A 26,861-nucleotide genomic window follows, 5' to 3' on the forward strand; every position below is an offset into this window, starting at 1 on the left:
TTTGTTCTCCGAAATTAAAAAAAAAATTATCTTTTTCAACAAAAAAACTTGTAGAAATAATATTTTTTTACTGTACAAGTATTCATATCCGTTCAATATTTGTGTCAATCCATACGAGTGTACACCACTCTTCATTTAAATTCCCATCCGCTTCTTGTGCATGCTGTATACTCTGCCATCAATCCAAGGAACATTTCTGTGCGATGGATAAACATCTTCCGTAGAAATTAATTCGCTATAGGAATAGATCTCCGGTTTCAATTCCACCGAAATATATTTGATCGATTAATCTCCCCTTGTTACTTATCTCAGATTGATGAATTGTGTTGAAATATTGAGTTCGCAAACAAGCTAAGGATCTTCCCCATCGAATGAGATACAATTTATTCCTTCCTTCATCCCAATCAATCTGTCATAATGAAGATGAAAGGGTTTATTTCTTAGATGAGAATGCTGGAAGCTAGTTGATTCCACATTTTTGTCTGTTCGCTTTTCTGTCTGTCTATACTGCATTTCACATTTATTTTAGCAGTCGGTTGGCTATGAAATAATTTTCTCAAGTTTTTGTAACTAGAACGGAGTAAGGTTGGCACTCATGAAATGTCGTTAATGTCATAACGCCGTTGCCACAACTAATATCAATTTTTATTACGAAAATGCTGAAAGTGATTGAAAAAAGAGACAGGGTTTCAGAAAGTGCTATTTGGAATTCAGGTCCGCTCATTCAAATAGTTATATCCTGATATTCTAAAATCCACAATACGTCAGACGGTAGCGAACATATTCAATGTAAGAGAATTTATATAATGTTTCATCTAAATCTAAACGACTTATATTTCAGCTGAATATTTTCACAATCAGAAAGATTGTGAATGAAGAGGTTGACAAAGAATTTCCTTCTATTGGGAGACCCAAAAAAGTGGTGGCATTTGAGAATTTTATGTATTAAATTAAGATGAACAGCTTGTTTATTCATGTGAAATTCTTGTACAAATGTGAAGTTCATCTTGACTTGAAACTTCCTTTAATTCCTTTCACTTATATTGATGCAAGATGATTTTTGTTGAAAAATTTAACATTCTTGTAATTATCTGTTTATTCCTTCGAGAGATACCCATTCCCACGCATCATATGCATTTCATCTTCGAGTTAAAATTTTTGAAATCTACAACTGATGTAACGTATTCAAACTTTAGTCAAAGAAGATAACGAACATTAACTTTCCTCAAGCTAGTGCATATTATGATATTATACTGATCTTCTTATATTTTTCATGCAAATAACTGGATTTGGTATGCCTTCAATCAGTTTGTATAAACTTCAATTATGTTCGTCACATATTTTCTGAAGAGATTCGACATTGTGATAAAATACGTAATAACAGAAACTTTTACGTAGAACGGGCAACATAGCGTTGATTTAAAACCCAAAAATGTTTTGACAAGCTTCATCACCCCCACATTTTTGTACTATACAGAGTAGAATGTGCCAAATTTCCATAGCCAACCGAGTGCTAAAATAAAAGTGAATGGAGTATAGGTGATATTTTTTGGTAGAAAACAAGTTAGCAAGTTCCGTCATTATTTTAATTTAGATGTTCATTATCCGATTTTAGCGAACACTGTAATAAGAAAAAGTTAATAGTTTAAGAATTAATCGACTGGTTGAGTGTTATGAACTCAAATATGGACCCACACAGGATGTTCCATGCAAAATGTCCAAGAGAACCAATAATCCGCATAAAAGAATCCCCCATATCTAGATTCAATTCGCAATTTGAAATAACCAAAATGTTTCTCGGGAATTTCAAAATTTATCTCGACTAAGGTCCGGTTGTATAGTTCAAATTCGAGTAGAGTTCAACAGTGAACCTAGTTCAACCTGTAAAAAAGTACGGGATTGTCAAAGTTGAGGTTGGCTTAAACTCAAACTCAGCTTGAACTTGAACTGTACAACTGGGCCTGAGTATGACTGTTAATAATGAGAAAGTCCTTTTTTTCTAATTCAATACCCTGTATTTTGATAGATGAACCAAAAATATCTTACTGTGACAATGTCATTTTTGACAGTATGGAAAATCGCTCGAACTTGTCAATTTATGATTCGTGTGGGAACACAATTCCTTGGTTTCAAATAGAGATGAGGGGTGTTGCTAAATCCCATGTTGAAGATCTTATCGAGTGTTATCTGATGATGAAATTTCGCGTCAAAATTTCCATCGACAACGAATTGACAGTTAAAATAGAGTAGGTATGGGGAGTCTGGGAGAGTTTAGCCTCCTTTCACTCTGAAGCCACTTAAGTTGTAGGTGTAAATGGTATAGCAATGTTTTTCTCGCCTGAAGATATATGCCCAAATGGCTAACGATACAAAGAACCTAGTAGAGCGTTTGTGAGATGAACAGTTTTTTAGGAACCGAAAATTGGCTCGTGTTTCCTTAATCCATGGTAGAGTTGAACAGGGGGCTAGAGAGACTTGACCACAAGTTTGTTTATCAGGAAGAACGTTGAAGGAAAACACTTTCTAATGGCCAACGATTTTCCATGTCAAGGTTTTCATCATCAGATGTATCAGCGTATGAAATATGTACAATATTCTATTTCAGTGTCACTCTCACTTATTTTCGAGATGTTTTTCACTTTTTTGAACCTTTGTATATCTTTTCATATTCATGTCTACAATTCAATTTTTTTTTTAAAACTTTTATATGAGCTCTCACTAACGAACTGTTTATGATGGTGGCCAAAATGGAGCCGCCACTAGTTGTGTCTTGTTGCGAGTATATCGCAACGTATTTAAGATACCGGTAGCGCGAAATTTGAATTGAAATATTTGAGGTGGTTCAAGCTTCCTATTTCAGCAAGTCTCCCGGATTCCCTTATTAATTCAAGTACCTACTTTTGTGATTAGTTTATTGAATGCTGGAAATGGGCATCTTTCACTTCCATTCAGTAATATGTTTTGCAGAAAGCGTTCACGTACATTACTCAAGATCTCATTAATGATCCGAGTTCGCAAATCATCCAGTGACTCAGGCTGGGTAGCGCGAATCTTGGATTTCAGGTAATCCCAAAGATAAAAGTCCAGTGGAGCCAGATCAGGTGGTCTATATATCACATATTCTCATGATTGTTGTGCGCGAAACACCAGATACATCGGACAATTCCCTAGTACTAAAGGTCGGATCTCTTGCTACATGAGCTGAGAAAGCCACGTCCCCCGCTTCGTCTCTTTCATGGATTCCCTTTTTCTTTCCGACTGAACCAGTAGCGTCAAATTTCTTTCAAGTTAGTGTCAGCTCTTATTTTTGAGCAATAATCAGCGACCTTATCGTGCGAAAAATCTCGATGAAGCTCTCGAATATTAGATTATTCCGCATTTGACCCTGCTTCCCCAGTCGCCAGACCACAATCCCATTAAACACGCTTGGGGTCAGCTACAAAGAGCTTCGGATTCTCCTCAATCTCCCCCGCATACACTTCAAGAACCCAGACGACTTTTACCCTAAATCTGGAGAGCAGCTGATCAAGGCTACTTCAGTAATCTGATCGAAAGTAAGCAAATTCGTTGTCAAGCAGGTTTTTGATGTACGAGGAGACCATACTCCTTACTCAACTTTTTTTTTTAAATTTTTCGTGTGAACTGGATTTTGCACCAGGAATACTAAAATTGAATTTTCACCTGAAACTGTCGAAGTCATGAGAAAATGAGCAGAAGAATGAGGAAACATTCAGATTTCTCATGTTTAAAGAATTGATGAAAAAAAAATGGAAACTTCTGAAAGAGTCTCAAAGTTTCTGCACTTCCTCAACTTTTGTGGGGCAAGATATTTTCAGGCCGATGTATTAATATAAAAGGACCGTCTGAATGGCTTTCCAGATCTGCAGATTAAATAGCTATGGACTATGGACTATTTCTTATGATGTAATTGAAGAGCAAATTTTCAAAACCAAACCGTGATACAGAGAGCACTTAGAGCAGTTGCAAGAACACATAACACAGAATGTAGTTCAGTTTCCTCTAGGATATTGTAAGTTGCTTAATCGACAATATTTTGAGCATTTATTGAAGGAGTGCAATTTAATATACTACTCTATCACTCCGAGCATATCTACTGCCGAAAAATCTGTCTTTGGTATACTGAATTTATTCCAAGTTGGGGACTCGTACCATGGTGGAAACATGCCAAATAGCTCTTTATGCAATCAGTTGCGAAATGCCTGATTTTATGTTACGCGTGAGAGAAAAGCTCACAATTTACATAAAATTGCAGTTCTTAACGTGTTATATACAGGGTTTTTTCTAATTTTGAATAAAGTATTGGTAAATATAGAATACTATTGATAACAATAATTGTGAAAACATAAATCAAGTCTGTTAACTGCTGTCACTTCGTGTCAGCTCACCATTTTGTAAATGAATACACTAAAACGCACGATTTTTATTTACTTTCACAAAATGAGGGATTCAAGTTCTGAAGAGATGCCAATTTTTTCAAAATTCCAAAAATTCCACAAAAGTCAGAGGCGGTTAACCATTTGGCTTATGAAAAATTCAAAACTTGCTGTGATGAAAAGAAGATGAAATATTTTGATGAAAAAGTCCTACTTGCGTATTCTGAGAGTTAGAAAGATCTAGAAGTTATCCAAATTATGAACACTTCACTCAATGTTCAGATCCGAACTAAATCTAACGTCCAGTTTCCTAATCAAATTTAAAGTCACTATAAGCTCAAAGATTCCTTTAGTGCCATTTTTACGTCTAGTTTCATATCAAATTTAAAGTCAGTTTAAGCTCAAACCTCCCTTTAATGTTTAGTAGGATTCTTCAATTCTACGGAAATTTTATAGCGTAGGTATACGAGGATGTATTGATATCTAGTCTAAGTTAGTTAGCCTAAACCAGTTCCATGCATAAAAAAAAATATTGCGTTACCATAGCAATGAACAATAACTCATTAGAGGTGTCAGTGTGAAGTTTGGAGTCAAAAAAGTGAAACAGAGTTACGCAATAAATTAAAAGAAAGAAGATGTCCACCGAAATTGTGAAAATCGAAAAATTGGAGTATCGAGCCATCATCAAGTACCTGTATTTAAAAGGGTTAAGAGGTAAGCAGATTTACGAAGATATGCTTAACACCCTTGGTGATCAATGTCCTTCGTATGCGACCGTGAAAAATTGAACTGCAAGCTTCAAAAGAGACAAATTTTCCATTGAAGGTGATGACCGATTGGGAAAGCCAGTTTCTGTGTCAGTCCCCGAAAATATCGATGCAGTTCATGATATGATTTTATCAAACCGTCGAATTGGGCTTAAACGGATATCTGAAGCACTGCTGCAAAATGGATAGCGAAATGTTTGAATGTTGACCAAAAGCGTTCAAGGGTAGATGCATCGCGTTCGATCTGTGCTCGATTTGAAAACGATGTAACTCTACGGGAAAAATTAAAGAGAAAAGCCCCGGAAAGCTATCCAAATGTGTTTTGTTTTTGCAGGACAACGTCCCTGCACACAAATCTCATGTTGCTATGCAAAAAATTCGTAATTTAGGGTTTGAATTACCAGAACACCCCCCCTTATTCACCTGATTTGGCTCCATACGACTATCATCTCTTTCCTCAACTGAGAAAAAGTTTAAAAGGTCGTGAATTTTCTTCCAACGAGGAGGTTATAAAAGCTGTGGAGGTCTGGTTTGCAGAGCAAGAGGAAACATTTTTTTAAGGTCTAGAGACGTTGCAGGTTCGTTGTAATAAATTTATCCAATTAAGAGGAGAATGTGTTGAGTAATAAAATATTTTGTTTATGTTGTTTTCTATAGTAGGCTAAAAAATTTTCAATATATCCTCTCATTAAAAGGCAATCGGACGGCTTCAGTTTTAAGAAGTCACATTTTTGTTTATTCGACAAATTCTTGTTAGAAGTTGATGACAAAGAATACTTAATGGCTGAGGCTGATTTTTGGAATGGAAGGAGCTTGCAGAAAAGAAGACTTAACATTTCTTTAATTTGAAAATGTTATAGATGAAGGAATCCGAGGAATCCATTCTCGTGTTGTTAACCCTTCGTTGAAAACAAAAGTTATAAGGCAGTTTGCAATTACTACCGGTGACATTGAAAATATGGATTTTATTGACATTTCAAGGAAATATATTGATCTGCGTCCTCAGAACCTTAAACAAAAATTGTTTTTGTTAAATATGTTATCGGACAATGTACCAAAATTCATGAGCTGCACCATCTCTAGAAGAACAAAGTTACCTTCAGAATAACTAGCTGAATCTGTAAACTGGTGACCTCACATCAACAATGCTAATATGAGAATGGTGGTGGAAAAGGTCAAAATATTCGGGATTTAAACTTCCAACTTAGCCAACGTTTCGGAAATTATATTTCCATCATCAGGGCACTGAAAATGAGAAAACAAACTCTGAAAAGTCTCTCCCTTCACGATAGTGAGACAAAAGTGCAAAACATCAATACAAGGATACTTGTTACTTCTTAAAAAATTGGTATAAAAAGTGATTAAAAAAGAAAATTACAAAATTACTCGAAATTACAAAATATCACAAAAATAAAAATGACAAAGTCAAAATCAAGAAGCACAGCACAGAGGAGAAGGAGAAGAGAAAGAAAACATATAAAAAAACAAGAATTACCAAATATATGAATATGCATATAAATATCAATAAGTAAATAAATTAATAAATTAATAAATTGAAATGTAAAAGAAATCACAGATCAATTGATACTCACAAGATGAAATTGCTTTTCCCACAGTCATTGAAAAATATCATAAATAAAATTCATTAAAACAAAACAATGGTACGCTTTCATCGAGGTAAAACAATGACAACAAAGGGAGATCGGGAACATATGAAGACAAACACAGAGAAATGTGGACGGACACCGAGAAATGTTCACGTTAATTTTTTCACCCGTATCAAGGACGTAACTCCGGTTTCCCTACAGTCCGGCATTGTTTACATGATTAGATGTAATGATTGCTCCCAAGTATATGTTGGCCAGACAGGCAGATATTTAAAAATTAGAGTTGAGGAGCATAAACGTTCTGTTAGTCTACCCATCACCAACCCTAAGACTGCACTAGCCCACCACTGTGAGTCAACTGGACACCGTTTTGATTTCGATGATGTTGTTCTTTTGGGAAGACATCCTTTCCTCGGCAAACGATTGTTGCACGAGATGATCCAGATCAAGGTTCACGATTCTGTCAATTCCAGAACCGACATACAGCACCTTTCTATAATATATCATAATTTATTGAAGAAAGTAAGAAAGAAAACGTGAACATTTCTCGGTGTCCGTCCACATTTCTCTGTGTTTGTCTTCATATGTTCCCGATCTCCCTTTGTTGTCATTGTTTTACCTCGATGAAAGCGTACCATTGTTTTGTTTTAATGAATTTTATATATGATATTTTTCAATGACTGTGGGAAAAGCAATTTCATCTTGTGAGTATCAATTGATCTGTGATTTCTTTTACATTTCAATTTATTAATTTATTAATTTATTTACTTATTGATATTTATATGCATATTCATATATTTGGTAATTCTTGTTTTTTTATATGTTTTCTTTCTCTTCTCCTTCTCCTCTGTGCTGTGCTTCTTGATTTTGACTTTGTCATTTTTATTTTTGTGATATTTTGTAATTTCGAGTAATTTTGTAATTTTCTTTTTTAATCACTTTTTATACCAATTTTTTAAGAAGTAACAAGTATCCTTGTATTGATGTTTTGCACTTTTGTCTCACTATCGTGAAGGGAGGGACTTTTCAGAGTTTGTTTTCTCATTTTCAGTGCCCTGATGATGGAAATATAATTTCCGAAACGTTGGCTAAGTTGGAAGTTTAAATCCCGAATATTTTGACCTTTTCCACCACCATTCCCATATTAGCATAACTAGCTGAATCTGTGACACTACACATCTGTAGATCTTTTAAAAAGAGTTGCATTCGATAGGTATACTTCATTCACTTTTATTTTAGCAGTCGGTTGGCCATGGAAATTTGACACATTTCACTCTGTATAGTACGAAAATGTGGGGTTATGAAGCTTGTCAAAACATTTTTGGGTTTTAAATCAACGCTATGTTGCCCGTTCTACGTGAAAGTTTCTGTTATTACGTATTTTATCACTATGTCGAATCTCTTCGGAAAATATGTGACGAACATAATTGAAGTTTATAAAAACTGATTGAAGTCATACCAAATCCAGTTATTTGCATGGAAAATACAAGAGATCAGTATAATATCATAATATGCACCAGCTTGAGGAGAGTTAATGTTCGTTATCTTCTTTGGCTTACATCATTTGTATATTTCAAAAATATGAACTCGAAGATGAAATGCATATGATGCAGTGGTTTGGAATGGGTTTCTCCCTAAGGAATTAACAGATAATTACAAGAATGTTAAATTCTTCAACAAAAATCATCTTGCATCATCTTCATAAAATGAATTGAAGGAAGTTTCAAGTTAAGATGAACCTTTGACCAAAAATTTCACATGAATAAACAAGTAACAGGGCAACTTGCGCTTATTTGTGGCTATTCATCTTAATACATTGATGTAATAATATAATAATTATAGGTATTTATTAGTACCTTAAGACATTTACATTGTATAGGACAAGTCAAATGAAAAATAGAAAAATCCATTTTAGGGAACTTATTGTCCGGTAACATTTATCGAAAATCCTGCAGTGAACTTTTCGCATTAATTCACTCAAACATAAAATTCTCAAATGCCACCACTTTTTTGGGTCTCCCAAGGAAATTCTTTGTCATCCTCTTCATTCACAATCTTTCTGATTGTGGAAATATCCAGCTGAAATATATATCGTTTAGATTCAGATGAAACATTATATAAATTCTCTTACATTGAATATGTTCGCTACCGTCTGACGTATTGTCGATTTTAGAATATCATGGTGTAACTATTTGAATGAGTGGACCTGAATTCTAAATAGCACTTCTTGAAACCCTGTCTTTTTTTCAATTACTTTCGGCATTTTCGTAATAAAAATTGATATTAGTTGTGGCAACGGCGTTATGACATTAACGACATTTAATGAGTGCCAACCTAACTTCGTTCTAGTTACAAAAACTTGAGAAAATTATTTCATGGCCAACCGACTGCTAAAATAAATTTGAATGAAGTATAGGTACACAATTTTTCAAATTTCACAGATGCTTTGTAATTTTTGAATATCAATTTACTCGCAAACGTCGCATTTTACGAGAAAATATGAACCATACTTTCATTTCGCAAAACAACTATTCATCATAACTTAATTTCAAGAGTTGGGTTCTTTGAATTTTTGGTATTTTTATGGAACGTAATGGTCATAATAAGAAAACTGAAAGAGGTTGGTGATATCTTGTGTTCGAAAAAGATCAATTGAATAAATGAAAAACTAAATTCCGAAATTAATTTCATTTTATAAACCCGTTCGTAAGAACTAAAATTTAAATTTTTTTGTGGTTTTTCAACAGCCTGTATCTTTTAAAATGAGTCGATTCGGAAAAAAATTGTAGTGAAAAAAAGTGTTTCTTTTGAAGTCAAGAATCTACTGCTAGAATATTTGTAGGAGTCCAAGACTCACTCTGTATACTGACCACTGTTTCAGAAGAAGCTCTGCTACTTTATAGGCTGACAGTGGCGCTGATATTTCAAAATGAAAGAGGTACGGTGGTTGGAAATCAAGCACTGTAGCGTAGGGATAAGTTGAGAATTCCATTGAAAAAAAAAACGTGTTGCACAAGATATACTTAGTTTGGTTAAACATCTAAAGCAATGTGCTCCACTTCCCAAATAACAGCCAGTGCGAGCGAGTTAAATAATTGCAATAATTTTGTTTGCAATATTTATAATAATAAATTTATAATTTATCTTCTTATCTTGTGTAACACTTGAATATATGAAATTTTTTTGTCATTGAATGTTCATTCATTCATTTTTCGTTCTCAGTTGCATAATATTTCACTATGCAGCTAGTTACACACAGCAAGACTTTTCATTACGTCAATCAGTTCTAAAGAATCCCACTTTATCTGTCAAAATTTGAAGATAATTGTTATGTCCATTAGGAACAATGGGTCATTTCAGTCATAATTAAGACTGTGTTTGAAAACTCAGCAGTGAATGATGTGGATACATACACGATGTCTGTAAACAAATGCGAATGACTTAGAGAGATGATTCCCCGATGAAAATAAGCAGGTGTAGTCTATTTCTTTTGACTACGTTCACATTAGAGAAATTAGGATTTTCTAACCCCTTTTTCTCGCAAAATGTAAGAGAAATATAGGGTGTCTGTAAACAAATACGAAGGACTCAGGGCGATGATTCTTCGATGAAAATAAGGGTAGTTCCTATAATTTTTTTTCGAAATCAATCTCCCTTCCAAGATACAGCCTTTGGAACTCGATGGCGAGTTGACCGTTTTTAATTTTTTTTACGGGTTCTAAAAATCACTGCGTCATAAAACTATACATAAGTACTAAGTAGATGTTACTCACACAATTTCTTTAGATCTCCTAACTTTATTATTAGGGGTTTAAAATAACAACTCTGTATGATTTTCCTTCAAAAATTGTTTTCGTGGGATAGATTTTCGAAAAATAAAATTCTCTTATGGTTTCCCAATCCATTCTGGAGAAAAAAAGTCTCTTGAAAAATTTCAATACAGTCGATACTTTTCTCGGAATAAATAAAAACTTTCAAACAGTTTTTATCATTGTTCATTCCATTTCATCGTATAGAGTGTTCCATAGAATGACTAAAATTGTGTGAGTAACATCTACTGAGTGCTTCTTATTATGTATAGTTTCATGACTCAGTGTTGTTTAGAAAACGTAAAAAAAATTAAAAACAGTCAACTCTTCATCGCCTTCCAAAGGCTGTATCTTGGAAGGGAGATTGATTTCGAAAAAAAATTATAGGAACTACCCTTATTTTTTCCTTCGTATTTGTTTACAGACACCCTATATTTCTCTTACATTTTGCGAGAAAAAGGGGTTAGAAAATCCTAATTTCTCTAATGTGAACGTAGTCAAAAGAAATAGATATTTTTTCATTCAAAGCATCATCCTTCTATCCGGCGGGAGTTATCACCTTGTTGCATACAGGAAAGAGTTCTAGAGTAATCTTGCAGCTACGAAGACGAAAGATAGTTGGTGCTAGAGGTTCTAAAATAGTGAGAGTCATTCGCAGGGCTACCGTAATAACTCACCTAAAACTGGAGCAAGGATGTATCACCCAATGACCAGAGGCCTTTTGTCTTATTCTCTCTTTCATCAGCGCCTTTTTGGAGCCGAACAGTTTCATGGCCAACTTGTTGTCGGTGGGCTGGAACAGAGCTTGCAGCTGGTTCTTGATGAAGCTCTGCTTGCCGGCCTCCACGGAACCCAGGGGAGTAGGACCGGGTTCCTCCTTGGGGGTGCCGTACAGGGACACATCGTCCACACCGAAGTGGACCTTTCCCGAGCCTTTGTAGTTCATATCGTTGGATAAATAGTCGGCGATGAGCAACGTTTCATCATCGATGGCCGTCACCAGAGAGTCCGTGCACGTGTTCGTGTTCTCGATGCTGATCTTGATCGAGTCATCCTTGGCTAGGCGGTGCGGAGGCGGCGAGCGGATCTCTTCTTCGGACTGGGCCGCCGCCACACGACCGTTCGCCAAACGGAGACTGGGCACGCGCCGCGCACCCCCGCAACCCCGCACACCTTCCGCGACTCCGCCGTCCCTGAAAACACACAAATATTAATCATGCTGTTGCCAATTGTCCGGTTTATTAGCCGATTTGCGGCTGGCACATCGTCAGTTATTCCATTTTTCGAGCGAGAAAATTATGCTCGTTTCGAATATAGAGTTACGTTGCCTGTATACAGCGTGAAAAGGAAATGTTAGGCAGTATTTCTAGGGATGATAAGTTGCAAAAAACACGTCGACTTCGTCTGAGTCAGTTAAGAAGCATTTAAGGGTTTTTAGTGGGTCTCGAGCTCAGCAGAGTGAGAAACCCCACACTTGTTCCCCCTCAGCAGAGGGTGGTTCGCCTGACTTGCAGATTTTCTACCTGTTACACAAAAAGAAAACTTCGTCTGATTGAAGAATAATATAAATTGGGAGCAAATGGAATGAAAATTTAATTTTTTCAGAGTAACTGTACAGGGTATCCCAAATTGCTTGATTTTGGCTGCTTCTGGTACTTTTAGACCAGATAGGAAAAAACGTTGAGAGGAGTCCTGGGCTCGATTTTCGTGAAAAGTCCATTACTGAAAACAGTTTCACGATATCTTCATTTGTCTTGAAGATATAATCAAATTTTGATATTTTGTGGATTTCGAAAATGTGCCGTTACTTCTTTATTTACGAAAATATCTGAAAACGGTAAAAACTTTCTACAAGCACTTTCTCATTGGAAATACGATACCATATTTGATATTTAACTTTTTTTATGTCTTGCACTGAAGGTCGAAAAGAACAAATTCGTTATTTTAAATACGAATGCATTCCTTTTTGTTCTTATATCATCCAGAAAAAAATGAGCTTTTCAAAAATATATCTACATATATCGATATATTACTCTCTTACTCAAGGAGAAATCATTATTTCAGTAAAGTTTTTATATTTGATAGACAGTTTCAATTCGTATCAAAGAGATGGAGATTTTTTGGTAGTGGACAATTTTGTGGCCAATGGTTTCATAGAATTCTATCAAAAATGCAAATTTTACTGAAATGGTGATTTTGCCTTGACTAAGGAAGTAATATATCGACATAATTTATGTGCTATCAGACTCTGTAATATGAATAATAGAAAATTAAGGGTTTAACGACTCATTTATGGAAAATAACCACTCTTTTATCTCAAACAAGCTTTCGCAATTGTTTTTATTGCTTCTTCAGGGTCGACATATATATATATTTTTGAAAACCATTTTTTTTTTTTTGGATGATATGAGGCCAAAAAAAGAATTCATTCATATTTAAAATAACGAAGTTGTTTTTTTTCCACCCTTAGTACAAGAGATAGGAAAAAGTTGAATATGGTATCGTGTATTTCCAATGAAAAAGTGCCTGTAGAAAGTGTAGAAAGATATTTTCATAAATAAAGAACTAACATATGTCCCATTTTCGAAATCGACCAAATATCAAAATTCGGTTATATCTTCAAGGCAAATGAAGATATCGTGAAACGGTTATCAGTAATGGACTTTTCACGAAAATCGAGAACAGAACTCCTCTCAAAGTTTTTACCTATGTAGTCTAGAAGTACCAGAAACAGCCAAAATCAAGCAATTTGGGATACCCTGTACAGGCTGGGCAAAATTGGTGATACCTGAAATACAACTTTCTCAACCCAACAAGAAGGAGGAAAATGCATGGCACATTACGGTCGTCTTTTTTCGAGAAACTAATAGTGCCAATTTCTTATTTTGGTTTCGAGTTATAGGTCAGCATTGAAATTTCAACTTTTGTCATTATCTCCGTTTCTGTTTGTGCTAGGATGTTGAAATTAAAACATTATAAAGACACTTTTTTGATAGCAATCCAGTGGCATGCTATGATTTTCCAACAGGTTTATATACTGATCTATAACATAAAGATATGTTTTTTTCTTATGACAACAGTAGTTTAAGATTACTTCTGGAAAGAAAAAAAATGGTGATTCATTTCAAATTATTGTTTTCCTAAGAAAAAACACAACTTTATGATATAGCTCAGCAAATAAACCTGTTGGAAAAAATCATAGTACGCCACTAGATTGCTATCAAAAAAGTGTCTCTGTAATGTTTTCATTTCAATATCCTAGCAAAAACAGGAACGGAGATAATGACCAAAGTTTAAATTTTAAATTTTGACCTATAACTCGAAAACAAAAGAAGATAGAGGAATAGAGTTGATGGCAGTATTAGTTTCTCGAAAAACGACGACATGAATGGCACATTCATTTTACTCTATCTCGTTGGGTTAAGAAGTTGTAGTTCAGGTATCACCAATTTCGCCACCCTGTACAGTAGGGGATTAAAAAAAAAATAAAAAAATCATTCTTTCTTTAAACCACGCTCAAAAGTTTCGTTTAAATGTCAAAATAGGCCTCTGAAAATATGAGCCCAATAACAATATTTATGTTGTACACATCGCACTTTTCGATTTCGCATAAGAATAACACAGGGAAAAAACATTTTTTCCTCCGATTTTTATAACTATATTTTATAACGAATTCAACGCTCTACAATGTGATGTTATTTTTCAATAAATGAACTCAGTCGAAAGGTATTCAAAGTCAAAGTTTAGTTTACTCTTAATCTAGCCTTTTTTCTGAATGATTTGCTTAAATATCATGTTTTCAGAAGAAATGAGACCAAAACATTTCACAAAATATAAATTAGACCTCTGTGGACTGTTGACCATTATATATCTGTTATATAGTAAAGATAGACGTGGTACTTAAAACGAATTATCGATGACAGTTAACTCTGAATTTGAAAATTCTGGTTCATGAAAATTAGCAACAATAGTTCAATTGAAATCATTTTTTTTTCAATTTTAGAATTTAAAAATCACATTCAATCTGTTTTGAAACCTATAAACATCCCTAATTAAATGATTCTAATCAATGAATCGAAAAATATTGTTAATGTTTTTTACCAGTTATCGATCTTCAAAAAATGGGGAAGAAAACTGTTTGCAGAGTAAAATTTGTATGAAACTAGAGGTGGTTCTATTCTGAGTAATAAAAATTATGTAGAAAAAAATTATTTTAATTTACATTTACTGAGGTTTTCGATTGACTACTTAATAATTTCAATTAAGGGTGATAATCTAGGATTGATATGAGCTAATCTCTTAATCATTCTTAATCACAAACTGGACCTGTGATTAAAAGAAAAAGTTCGAAATTCGACAATTTTAGGTATTTTCATATAATTCTAATTATTTTGTAAAAGTGCATTTTCGCTGGACAAATGTTGGTGTCATTCGATAGTATTTGGTCTACTCTATCGTTTGATGCACTAGTTTTGGGACTTCCTATATATGTCGATATATTACTTCTATAATCAAAATAAATTCATATTTCTATCAGTTCGCTACGGAAGAGTTGGAAATGGTAAAAAAAAATTTGAGCGTGTCAGATTTTCAGAGGATATGTTAATGGGATCCAAAGGAAGCTACTTTTCAAGAGACTGACAATTCGAACGTAACGCAATTTGAAGAGAATGTTATACTCTACAACTTCTATAATGAATGCGAAAACAATTCGAAGCCCAGAAAAGGGGAAAATAAAAAAAAAACTGATTTTTTCCCCTTATGGCCAATTTTTAGTTTTTCGCCTTGCTGAAACTGTCAGATATTATATTTTTTCCATTATTCTTGAATCATTAGCTTCAAATTAAGAAAAAAGCCAACGCGCTCGAGAATGTACAAGTGACAAGTATTGTCAACTAAATTGTTAGATTAAAAAAATATATACTTTTCAACATTTAATTAACCACATACATCTCAATCTGACACGCTCTAGTATGTACAATGATCGTTTTTTCTACTATTCTGACAGGCTGTCCTAGACAATTCCCCTTATATAGTCCATTCAAAAATGATTGATATCCCAGTAGGTCTTGAAAATCCAGACGCAGCTTAATATCTGATCACAAAATATCTTCAATAATTTCTATAGTTTCACTCACAGAAGAGGAATATGCAAATATAACCTAGACAAGTATCTGAATAAAAGAAATATTTGAATTCAAAGCATATTAATCAGCATTCAAAATTGAAACACTTATGTTTTCAATTTGTACGATTAAATTAAGAACATAAATAGAAGTACAAAATTCAAATTATTGTCGGTTAGTGCATAGATTCACACATAAGAGGACTACAGATCACTGTTTATTCACAATACCAACCTGAATTCCGCAAAAAAATCTCAACTTATGAGCTATTACCAACTTTAATTCGATTTTCCATAGCCACTCGAGATGTCAATCATTCTTGAATGGACTATATATGTATATACTGATCTAATTTTTGGCAGAGGTACTATACAGGTTCCAAAGTATCTCCCCTTATATTAATCTGACCCGCTCGAGTAACTACCGAATTTCACTCTTGAGCTCCCCAACTACAAGGCAAAATCACAAACACAAACATGTCCATTCTCAATGAAAATCCATCTCTATGATACGAATTGAAATTTTCCGATAATTGATTTTCATTTGTTAGCTGAAACGTCAAGAACTTCAATGAAATCAAGTATGTACATAATTCATAGTTAACTCAATTTGAATAAATATCGAGCAGAATTGTAGAAACTATGTATCTTCAATTTTGATCTCTAATAATAAATGAATGTCATCTTCGATGTTATCGTTTTCAGTGGGGATATACCTAACTAATTGAAATCATTCCAAGGTACCATTATAATTCCTCGAAGTATTAGATTCAAGGTACGACAGATTTTCCTTTGAAATTCCTTGTTCCTATATATTTACAAGCAAATAGAAAGATTGGCCAGGTGTGTTAGGTTTTGGATTGCAAGCCGCTTCAGCACAAACGCTAATGCGTAACTTGGAAGTTTGGGTATAAATCCTGCTGTATTATTTATGTTTCGGGAAATGTAAATTTCGAGGAAGCGTAATTCGAAAGAGTGATCTGGAGCTATTTCCCGCAATCCAACACACACACAAATAATTCATCGTCAAAACTCTGTGACGGAAACGAATACTAGGAAAGGGAGAAAATTTCTCATTCAACTCTAATGAAAGCTCAATAATTAGGCAGATACATATGCCCACAAGGAAGCAGCCTTTCATAAAAATTTTTCCTAATATTTTCATCATTCCTTCATAGGATAATAGACACGCAGTCCTGAAATTTCATTTTTCATTGAAAAATTCTGTGAACGTGCGTTTTTACCCACTTTTTCGTAGTGGAATGATGAAAACCAAAATCCTGGTAAGTCCGTCAGAAAGCCTTCAAAGAGATATCAGCCTGGAGGATGAAACTCTAGAACAGGTCGAGCAGTTCAAATACTTAGGAAGCTTCATACATACTAGGGCTAATCTAGACACGGAAATACACAACCGTATCAATTCGACATCACGGGCATTCTGGAAGCTAAAGGACAGGGTGTTTCAAAATCACGACCTCAATCTGAAGACCATGACCTTCTTTTACAACAACACTTATTTGAAGAAGCGAAAGTTGGACGCCTTAGAGCCGACAAATTAAACAGCTTGAAAAAATGCAACAACGTCATCTTAGACAAATAGTGCACACCAGATGGTTCCACAAGTTTAAAATGCAGAAGTCTTGCAGCGAGCGAGTTGTATAACAATTGAGACTAAAGTAACGAGAGCCCGACTCAGATGGAGCGGCCACAAGACACCAGACTCTCCAAAATAGCTGTGTATGGCGAATTCACAGAGGGAGCCCGGAAACCAGGATACCAGTATAAGGGGTTTAAGGATATACTGCATCAATCCCAAAAATCAGTTAATGCCAATCATAACTGGGAACAACTAGCGTTAGACAGGTCACAGTGGAGGTCTATGGTCCACAGTTATAATGGAGACTCGAGAAGAATACAACGTAGTTCTTAATGTAGTGGGTGTGACAGTAATTTGCCCCATGTTTTATTTTGTGTTTGACAAAGTTCAATAGTCCAGTCCACTGCACCATAAGTTTATGACTGAGTTAGGTTAGGTTTATGGCTCCGGCCTGCATTTAGATAGATGATTTTAGTTCTAAACAGTTTTTAAAAAGTACAAAATATTGGTATTGAGAGTAGCTTCCTTGTATAATGATTACCTTGAACTTGTTTTTTCTTTTCACAGCCTTGAAAAAGAGGAGAAAAGTCCTCGAAACGTTGGCAACTTTTTTGTAATTATTATTGTAATTATATATTATTATTTGCGTTCGTTCAGTGAATTTGAGGTTATGTTAGAACCTCCCCCAAATGAGCACCTCCCTCTCTACCGACAATTTCCCTTTGTTTAAAATTTTTTTCATTCATTCATAATTGATACAAAATTTTCTAACGAAAAAAATACCTACTTCTCATAAAATTTTTTTTCAATTATCTTTATTATTTGTTTTGAGTACAACCAGTGAAATCATCAGCAAATCTCATGATCACGCATAGATTTCGGAGAAACGACGACCGCCAACAAGTCCGTGTCCCATTTAGACGCAGAACATAAAACTCGCTCACCTAACGAATGTGAATCCCCAACTAACGTATCGAATCTGGGATGCTTTACGAGTTTCCTTGGTAAATTTTAAGTGCGGGTTCGATGCTGCAAAAAAAGCGATGTTCCGCGGCGTAGGAACAGACCGCGAAGTTGGCATTTTTCTTTTGACGGAGGTGGTGATAAAAATCAACGAGTAAAACTCATTTCAGAAAAACGCTCTACTGGCCCGACGCCAGAGAGGAATTTTCAAGAGATGAATCCCTTTGTTCAATGTTCTAGAATCGGTGTGAATGAAAATGTCGAGGATACAGTAGGTATAGCCGCACACCGCTTTCAACCGGCAGGATTCGAAAGGGAGACGTAACGAACAATAAATGACACCTGGATGAGTGCCTTTTGAAATATTATCAACAATACGAAATCGCACGGATATAATGAAATTATTAAACGCTGGAAAAGAGGTTAAGTATATGGGAGGGAGTACAAAAAGTAACTAAGATAAACAGTTTTTCAGACAAGATGTATAGCCACATAATTTTACCAAGTGAAGATTTTTTCGTTTTGGTGTATCTTAGGGTTAGATAAGTAATCGATCGAAATTCGACAATGATTCAACCGTACAAAAAAGGTCACAACTGGGACTTCCAAACAAGCGATATGCCACCTGGAGTCAATTTTTCCAAGTGGAATGTTCCTAACTCTTGAGGAAAGAAGCTTTCCGCAGTTGTTAGGAAAATAACTATAACCTATCTCGACATAATTAAAGGCTCTTAATGAAATTATCATGATTTGGATCCCTTGAGCAATTGTTTAATACACTTTCTTGTGTTGGTGACAGATTCAACTATATTCTACGATAAAATGAACGTTTTGCTGGTGTTCAAGGACATATACCGGGTAGCCCACCCCAGATGCGGTGCTCATTTTGAGGGAGTAAATAAAGATATTTTGAAAATCATTTCTTGTGTATGTATGTTGTTCTTGTGTATGTAGGGTGTTCAAAAGCACAATTTAAAATTATTGTCATATATACAGGGTGTTCGACAACAAAGATATAGAAGAAAGTTACCCTTTTTTAAATGTAACACCCTGTATTTGACCTCGAAAATAAAATGACAAACTCAAATTATGATGAGTTTCTTCAGATCTCTTTATACCTTAGAAGCACCTGTTACGAGATAATGGCGAAAAAATGAAAATATAAATTTTTTTAAACAGCAATTAATGACGAAACTAGTTAAACCCGCAAAATAGACAGTATTTTTTGGAGTAGACAAGTTGGCTACTCCTTTACATAAAAAATTTCAACTCTGGAATATACAGAGTGATCATAATTAATTCTCAAACATCAACGACAAATAATCGCCAAAAACTTTCTTAAATTAAATGGGACACCCAGTATTTTATATCTCGTTGAACGTAAAAATCAATTTCATAAGGTTTTCCTACACCTGAAACTGATAGTTTGTCAGCAGTTTTTGACGATTATTTGTAGCTGATGTTTGAGAATTAATTATGATCACTCTGTATATTCCAGAGTTGAAATTTTTATTATTTGTAGGAGTAGCCAACTTGTCTAATCGAAAAAATACTGTCTGTATCGCTGGCGTAACTAGTTTCTTCATTAATTGCTATTTAAAAAAACTCCATTTCTGAGGTCAAATACAAGGTGCTACATTTAAAAATGTGTAACTTTGGTCTGAATCTTTGTTTTCGAACACCCTATATATATGATAATAATTTTTAATTGTGCTTTTGAACACCCTACACACATCACAAGAAAAGATTTTGAAAATATCTTTATTCACTCCCTCAAAATGAGCGCCGCGTCTGGGGTGGGCCACCCGGTATACAGGAGGACTAGTCACAATTTTGTGGTGAAAATTAGCATGTTGGGTTTTTCGACAATTTTCCCTGAAGTATTTTCGTTCCTATCCAACCTCATGTTATATCGGAAACGGTAAAAAACACTTTCAATTGGAATGGCACATCGGGTAGGCTCTGCATCGTTCGAAAGCTGATTTAATGGCAATCGAAGAAGTTGCCATACCTTGAGAAAACACTCAATGATTTGAGTTATTTGGATTCTTATGAAAAAAATGGTGAAAATGAGCCCTACGCTTTTCGTTATATTTCTGCAGGTTAGGTTTTCTCAAAAAAATTTTTCAGCAGTTTCAATTTTGTGATTTCGTAGCATTCTAACGCTATTAAGATCAGATGTATGTTTAAGAGAAAATCATCATGTTGGACAAATCGAGTTCTTCAATACTCAATATTTTCAAATTACAACCTATATTTTTTATGGTTTCAGTCATTTACACGTATAAAAAAGGAGGGTTGCCTAAATGAACCCTATACTCGAAATGGAAGTCTTTAACTTTCGGAAAAAACTGAAATCCTATGTTTCGACATTTCCTGAAATTAATTTGAAGAACTGTTGGTTGGGATTTTCGAAAACCTATCAAGAATTCAGGGAAAGTAAAAATTCTCTATCGGAAGATTGAATTTTAGTTTTTTTCTATGGTTTCCGGAAGTCACAGGCTGATCAAGCTTAGGTGACCAGTAACATATCTGTTATGTTTTGTTGGGAGATCTAATAGAGAACTTCGTTATGTGTTATTTTTCTGTGACCTTTACGTGTCTGATATTTGGGATGTGGCTGTGCTGTATTCGGATTATATCCACATTTTGTACATTTCATGTTCCAGCTCCATTGAATTCACGTAATATTTTTTTGTAACTTTGTTCTGTATTTGCCATGTATCAGGTTAAGATCATGAAGATACTATGACACCATTAATGTTTAATTGCAAAAACCTGTTCTAATCTAGTGCCTTCATTTTGTGCAGTAATCTTTCGTCATCAATTTTGTAATCTGGAATCTATGAAAAAGTAGTTTTTGAACATGAGTCCATTCGTTTATATACCTCACCGAACTGATCAGAGATGTTTTGGAATTTTCGTTTCAACAAGGATTGTTCAGAACGCTCCAATTGAAAACACACAATTTGAGTTCAACATTATAGCAAACATTTTTATTGATTTCCATAATTTGATCAATTTTTGTTGAAGCGTTATCAAGAACACTCTTTTGCCATCTTACATCAATGTATTACATATAGATCTCATTTGCAACAAATATTCACATGATCCATATTTGAACTATTTATGCTCTTTCTAGAATGGAGATGGGTTCATTATTTGAAGCAGACATATGAGCATAGCTGATATATAACTGTTCCAAATTTGTGCTCTGAATGCTATATCTAAGTTATAAAACAAGGAACACTGGATATATTTCTGCTATATAGCTGCTACGTGATGTGGTCACCTGGGATTTGTTCGAAATGGTTTTTTTTCCTTCATTCAAGTTTGTCCTTTATAACTTTGAAAATTTAAGCCTTATTCGGATGGCGAGGAACACCCGTGGTATAAACTCCATCTGCTAGGTTGATTTTGGCCTACGGCGGAAAGAAAGAGGAATTTTACGATGATCTTGTGATTCCTGTTTCAGTAAAACTATGACCTTGTTTGAAAAAATAGTGACTCAAAAGAGTCAATTGTTTTAAAAGGAGGATAAGTCTATTGTCACTTTTCATGACGAGCTTGTGTACGACGATAAAATGCGAATTGCAGCTAGGAAACACGATAAACGCTTACTAACTTTTTTGTCCCTTATTTACTTTTTGTTATGTTGTTTTTTGTGAGAGCATATACGATAACACAAAAACTATTCTGTAAATATGGTTGAAAAACTGATAATTTTTTTATCCTGACCTAAACAGATATACTCCTGGGAATTTTTCTGATATATTCATTAATACTGAGTGTTCTGTTATTCCTTTATTCATAGGGTGTCCAAAAAGTAAACAGCCATACGTTAAGCAAGGATTCAAAATCGGTAAATAAACTACACACTTACAAGCCGAATACTTCATTTCGAATTTATCGTTGAAGTAAAATTGAAAACACAACAAATACATTTTGTCGATATAATTGGGTACAATTCGGAAAGATGTCAACGTAATATAAAAAGCCACGAATGGAGAGAATTGTTTACTTGATCCCTATCAATAGGCAATACTCCTTCTGACGAAAATGATGTATTTTTTATGAAATACCTTTGAAACGTCACACTCTGAAATAACACTTTTAATCGTTTTCCAAAAAAATATATTTTAAGCACTTAAAAATAAAAAATAAAAATGGGTATTTAAAATTTAAAGCGTTTCTTTTCAAGTGCACAAGATGGCAACATCGACTGAAATATGCCTTGATAATAAAGGACAACAAATACTTCAGCTTGATGAGATAGACAAAGATAGCTGTCTGTGAAGTCTGCGACGAACGAGGAAGGTCGTAAAATTTTATAGGATTTTTATGGCCGGTTGCAGTTGAAGGTCGCCAGTAATACGCGCCTGTAAATCAACAGCTGTTATTTTATAAGCAAGCTGATCGGACATTGTTCTTTTCATTTTCTAGTAGGCGTTGTTGCCAAATCGTATACTTGAAACCAAGCGATTTAAATTTTAAAATCCCATATTCGAAGAATGATTTTGAATAGTTTCCGCGGTGGATTTGAAAAAATCAGGAATGACACTCATAATTATTTAGTTCAAACTTGCATAATATGCACCCAAATTTGGGAGAATTCCCCATTGTTGAGTTCGATTATCCAAATAGGTATTCTTTCCTTTGCCTATTCCGAAGTCACTAAAAAATGTTAATGATCTTCAAAACAATTTGCGCTTCATATCAATTCTAAATAAATTTCGAGGAACACTACATCCCACTGTAACAATCAAATTATAATATTAAACTTATCGGGATCAATTGGAATACAATCTCCATTTGATTCGTTGATGCAACTCGTTGTTTACAAAGTTTGATAATGGGGCGATTCGAATTTATGAAGCTTTATGCTTTGGAACGTTATTCATCAAGGAATTTATGAATAGAATTGATGGAGGAATTATAGAGTTGCAGATAAATGGAACAGTTCGAACGTTATGTTCATTTCGACGAACAATGGTGTAATACATATTTCGAATAGAAACAGAAAAACAATCTGTCGTGAACAATTTGTTTGGAAGTACGTAAGATAATACGTTGTGATGCTAAGTTTAGCAATGCTGGCTCATTTGCTTGAGTGCATTAGCACTCAGTTGGGTTCGAATGCACTCATTCCAAGGGTGGAGTTCTGGCTTAACTGAAGTAATTGGAGAATAAATGTTCTGTTCCAATTTACCCTTTTGTACAAATTGTATCGATCGTTCGAGAATGAATTGTTGAACATTAACTCTCCTCAAGCTAGTGCATATTATGATATTACACTGATCTCTTGTTTTTTCCATGCAAATAACTGGATTTGGTATGCCTTCAATCAGTTTGTATGAACTTCGATTACGCTTGTCACATATTTTCCGAAGAGATTCGACGTTGTGATAAAATACGTAATAACAGAAACTTTTACGTAGAACGGGAAACATAATGTTGATTTAAAACCCAAAAATGTTTTGACAAGCTTCATAACCCCACATTTTCGTGCTACACAGAGTGAAATGTGTCAAATTTCCATGGCCAACCGAGTGCTAAAATAAAAGTGAATGGAGTATATATATATATGTACGTCGAATATTTCATTTCGTACAAAAGCCACCAGACTCAAACATGACCCATTCATTTTTACATAATTAAATGTAATTGTAATTTGTATCAATATGAATAATAGAATTAGAAAATGGTCAAAAATCTATTTTCTCAATATTTATATGGTTTCAACTTTTGACGAACACAGAAAAATAGAGCTTCCTATAACAAGAGCAGTCTCCTTCCGGCATGTCATTTTTTCTATGCTTTTCACCAATTTTCACAAAATTTGAATCTTGAAAAAATTGAGTAAGGAGCATAGAAATGAAAGGACTAATAGAAGGAAACTGTGGTAATCATAAGATCCTACATTTTTCTTTTCTCATCAAAAGTTGAAACCATAAAAATTTTGAGAAAAAAGGTTTTTGACCATTTTTTATTATTTATATTGATACAAACCATATGATGCTATATATTTTTGAAATCAGTAAAAAGTAAGCTTTCCAAAAATCGCACAGAAATCTAATGTTCTCATTCAAAAAAACATAACTTTGGGTCATTGTTTCGTAATTAAAAATCCTGCTGAAAAGGCAAGCATGCCACTGGATTCTACTTGAAAAAGTGCCTGTATAATGTTTTAATTTCAAAGCTCTTTCATCAGTATTAGCGGAGATATAAATTTATTTCGAAATCACCATTTTTCTAATTTTCGCTTATAAATCGAAAAAAAAAGAAGGTGGCCGAAAATGACTACTACTATTATTAGTTTCTCAAAAAAAGAGACCGAGAATAGGGTATCAGATTTTATCTATCTCCACTGGTTTAAAAGCTGTAGTGCTAAAACATCGAAATTTGCCCACCCTGTACATGTCAATGTCTCACCCTGTATAACCAATAATTTCTGTTGTAGTTTATTTTCAGCTTCTGTGTGAGAAATTTCTAGGTCTTCGACCTTCGATGAAGTTATGTTTGGCGTTATTCTCAGAAAACGTGAAATTTCCGATGCCATTCTAGGATTTTTCACCGGTGAGTCATTAGAAGTAAGTGTTAACTCCACATTCATCTTATATGACCCTTTTCCGACAAAAATTTCACTCAGATCAGAACTATCTCTCGAAATGAACATTTCCTCGAAATAGATCTTCATCTACTCTACATCGTAATATTTTATCCAACTTGAGAATTCAATAAGAGGTTATTTACATATGAAATCTGGTTCTTAAATATCTTACGATTCCAGATACTATGAAATATTTCAAGGTCAGATACCTGTTTCCGATTCCAACATATTTTTTCTTATTAATGGATTTGGTCGTTTGACAAACCAGCATGCTTATTATTCCTCAATGAATCGTTCCATTTGAAAGAAAAAAGGACGAAGTTGGGTGTTATTCTCAGCAAAAAAATGCAATGCTTCTGTCATAATTATATTCCCATCTAATTGCTGCATCAATATTTTTCTGCCGAATTAAAGACCTGGATCGTCATTGGTTTTACTCAGGATCCTCATTCCTGCTACAGAAGCAGATGTGCTTCCTTGATATTCACTTTTCGGGAACTTATTCTACGATGACATTCATCGAAAATCCTCTAGTAACTTTTCGCATTCGTTCACCCAAAAATGAAATTCTCAAATGCCACCACTTTTTTGGGTCTCCCAGTAGAAGGAAATTCTTTGTCATCTTTTTCATTCACAATCTTTTTTGTGGATTTTAGAATATCAGGGTTAACTATTTGAAAAGCGTTCCTGAATTCTGAGTAGCACTTAGATATTAGTTGTGGCAACGGCGTTATGACTCGAATGCGTGCGGGAAAGAAATAGCAGGCGTTTTTCCCGCACCTTTTGGGAAAGTGACTTGGAATAGGTGCGGGAAAAAGCTTGAACGCGCACGCTTGTAGAAAAATATTGTAGTCAGATAGAAAAGAAGCGTAAAACCAAGTTCCAAAATTTTCAGAAGAATCTCATGATCATTAGAGAAAATAACAAAATAGAAACTAAAATGCTCCGAAAAACCATTAACTCAGACCGGATACTTGATTATAACTCAGCACATAACATCAAACAGAAAAAAGCAATAGTAACCAATTATATAGATCGAGCAATCAAATTAACTTCACCACGTTATAGACCGGAGATACTAAATCAGATCTCCTCCCTACTTGCCACAAACAATTACCCCCAAGAAATGATAAAAAAACAATAAAACAACGCACTCATAAATTTTACAACTTACTAAGTTACCAAAATCCAAAAACCGAGCCAATAGTTTACATACCCCTACCATACATCCCAACACTGTCTGAGAAAATAGAAAACATAACGAAGCCATACCCCAATATAAGGATTGCACACAAACCATTTATACAGGTTAATCAATTATTTTCGAGATTGAAGGCAATAGTCCCGAAAGGTCAAAAATCACATATCATCTACGAGATACCATGCAACCAATGTAATGGAGTGTACATAGGACAAACGGAACAAAATCTGAACAACAGGATAAAAGGACACAAACATTCCAAAACTCAAACAGCCCTTTACAAACATACAATAGAATACAACCACACTTTCAATTTTGAGAATACAAGGATATTAGATAGGGAAACAAATAAAAGAACCAGGGAATTTTTGGAAATAATTTATATAAAACGAAACCCCAACTCTATCAACGACAGAACAGATATAAATGGTCTGAACAAAATATACTCAACGATTATAAAGAAGACAGCGGAAAACGACAACGAAAGAAGAAGAAGAGTGACAACGACACCAACTTGACAATTCATTGACTTAGCACCACATTATGTTACAAAATGAAGAATGAGGACACATGCACCACAAGCAGAAGACTTGGAAATTGTTAAAATAAAGGTGACAGATCTCTATCTCGAATAATTGTATATGTGACTGTGTTTTTGATATTTGTTTTTAGATTGAAAAAGGGCCCGAACCCGAAACGTTTTATTATATTTGACTAAATAAATTAGGTTTACAAAATTCCAAACGATCAATTATTTAATACAATAATCTCATGATCCGTTCTCCGTA

General features: G+C 34.4%; 1 protein-coding gene across 5 annotated transcripts in view; it reads right to left on the reverse strand.

Moving 5' to 3' along the window:
• The window catches only part of LOC123308282 (potassium/sodium hyperpolarization-activated cyclic nucleotide-gated channel 2), a 364,375-nt gene that overhangs the window by 170,275 nt on the left and 167,239 nt on the right, over window positions 1-26,861 (reverse strand). For all 5 annotated transcript variants that reach the window (XM_044890874.1, XM_044890876.1, XM_044890875.1 and 2 more), the window contains one exon: window positions 11,255-11,770. In XM_044890874.1, the coding sequence (XP_044746809.1) occupies window positions 11,255-11,770 (516 nt within the window). The remainder of the gene's footprint in view (window positions 1-11,254; window positions 11,771-26,861) is intronic.

The sequence above is a fragment of the Coccinella septempunctata genome, chromosome 2 (genome assembly GCF_907165205.1).
Source record: "Coccinella septempunctata chromosome 2, icCocSept1.1, whole genome shotgun sequence".
Classification (NCBI taxonomy): domain Eukaryota; kingdom Metazoa; phylum Arthropoda; class Insecta; order Coleoptera; family Coccinellidae; genus Coccinella; species Coccinella septempunctata.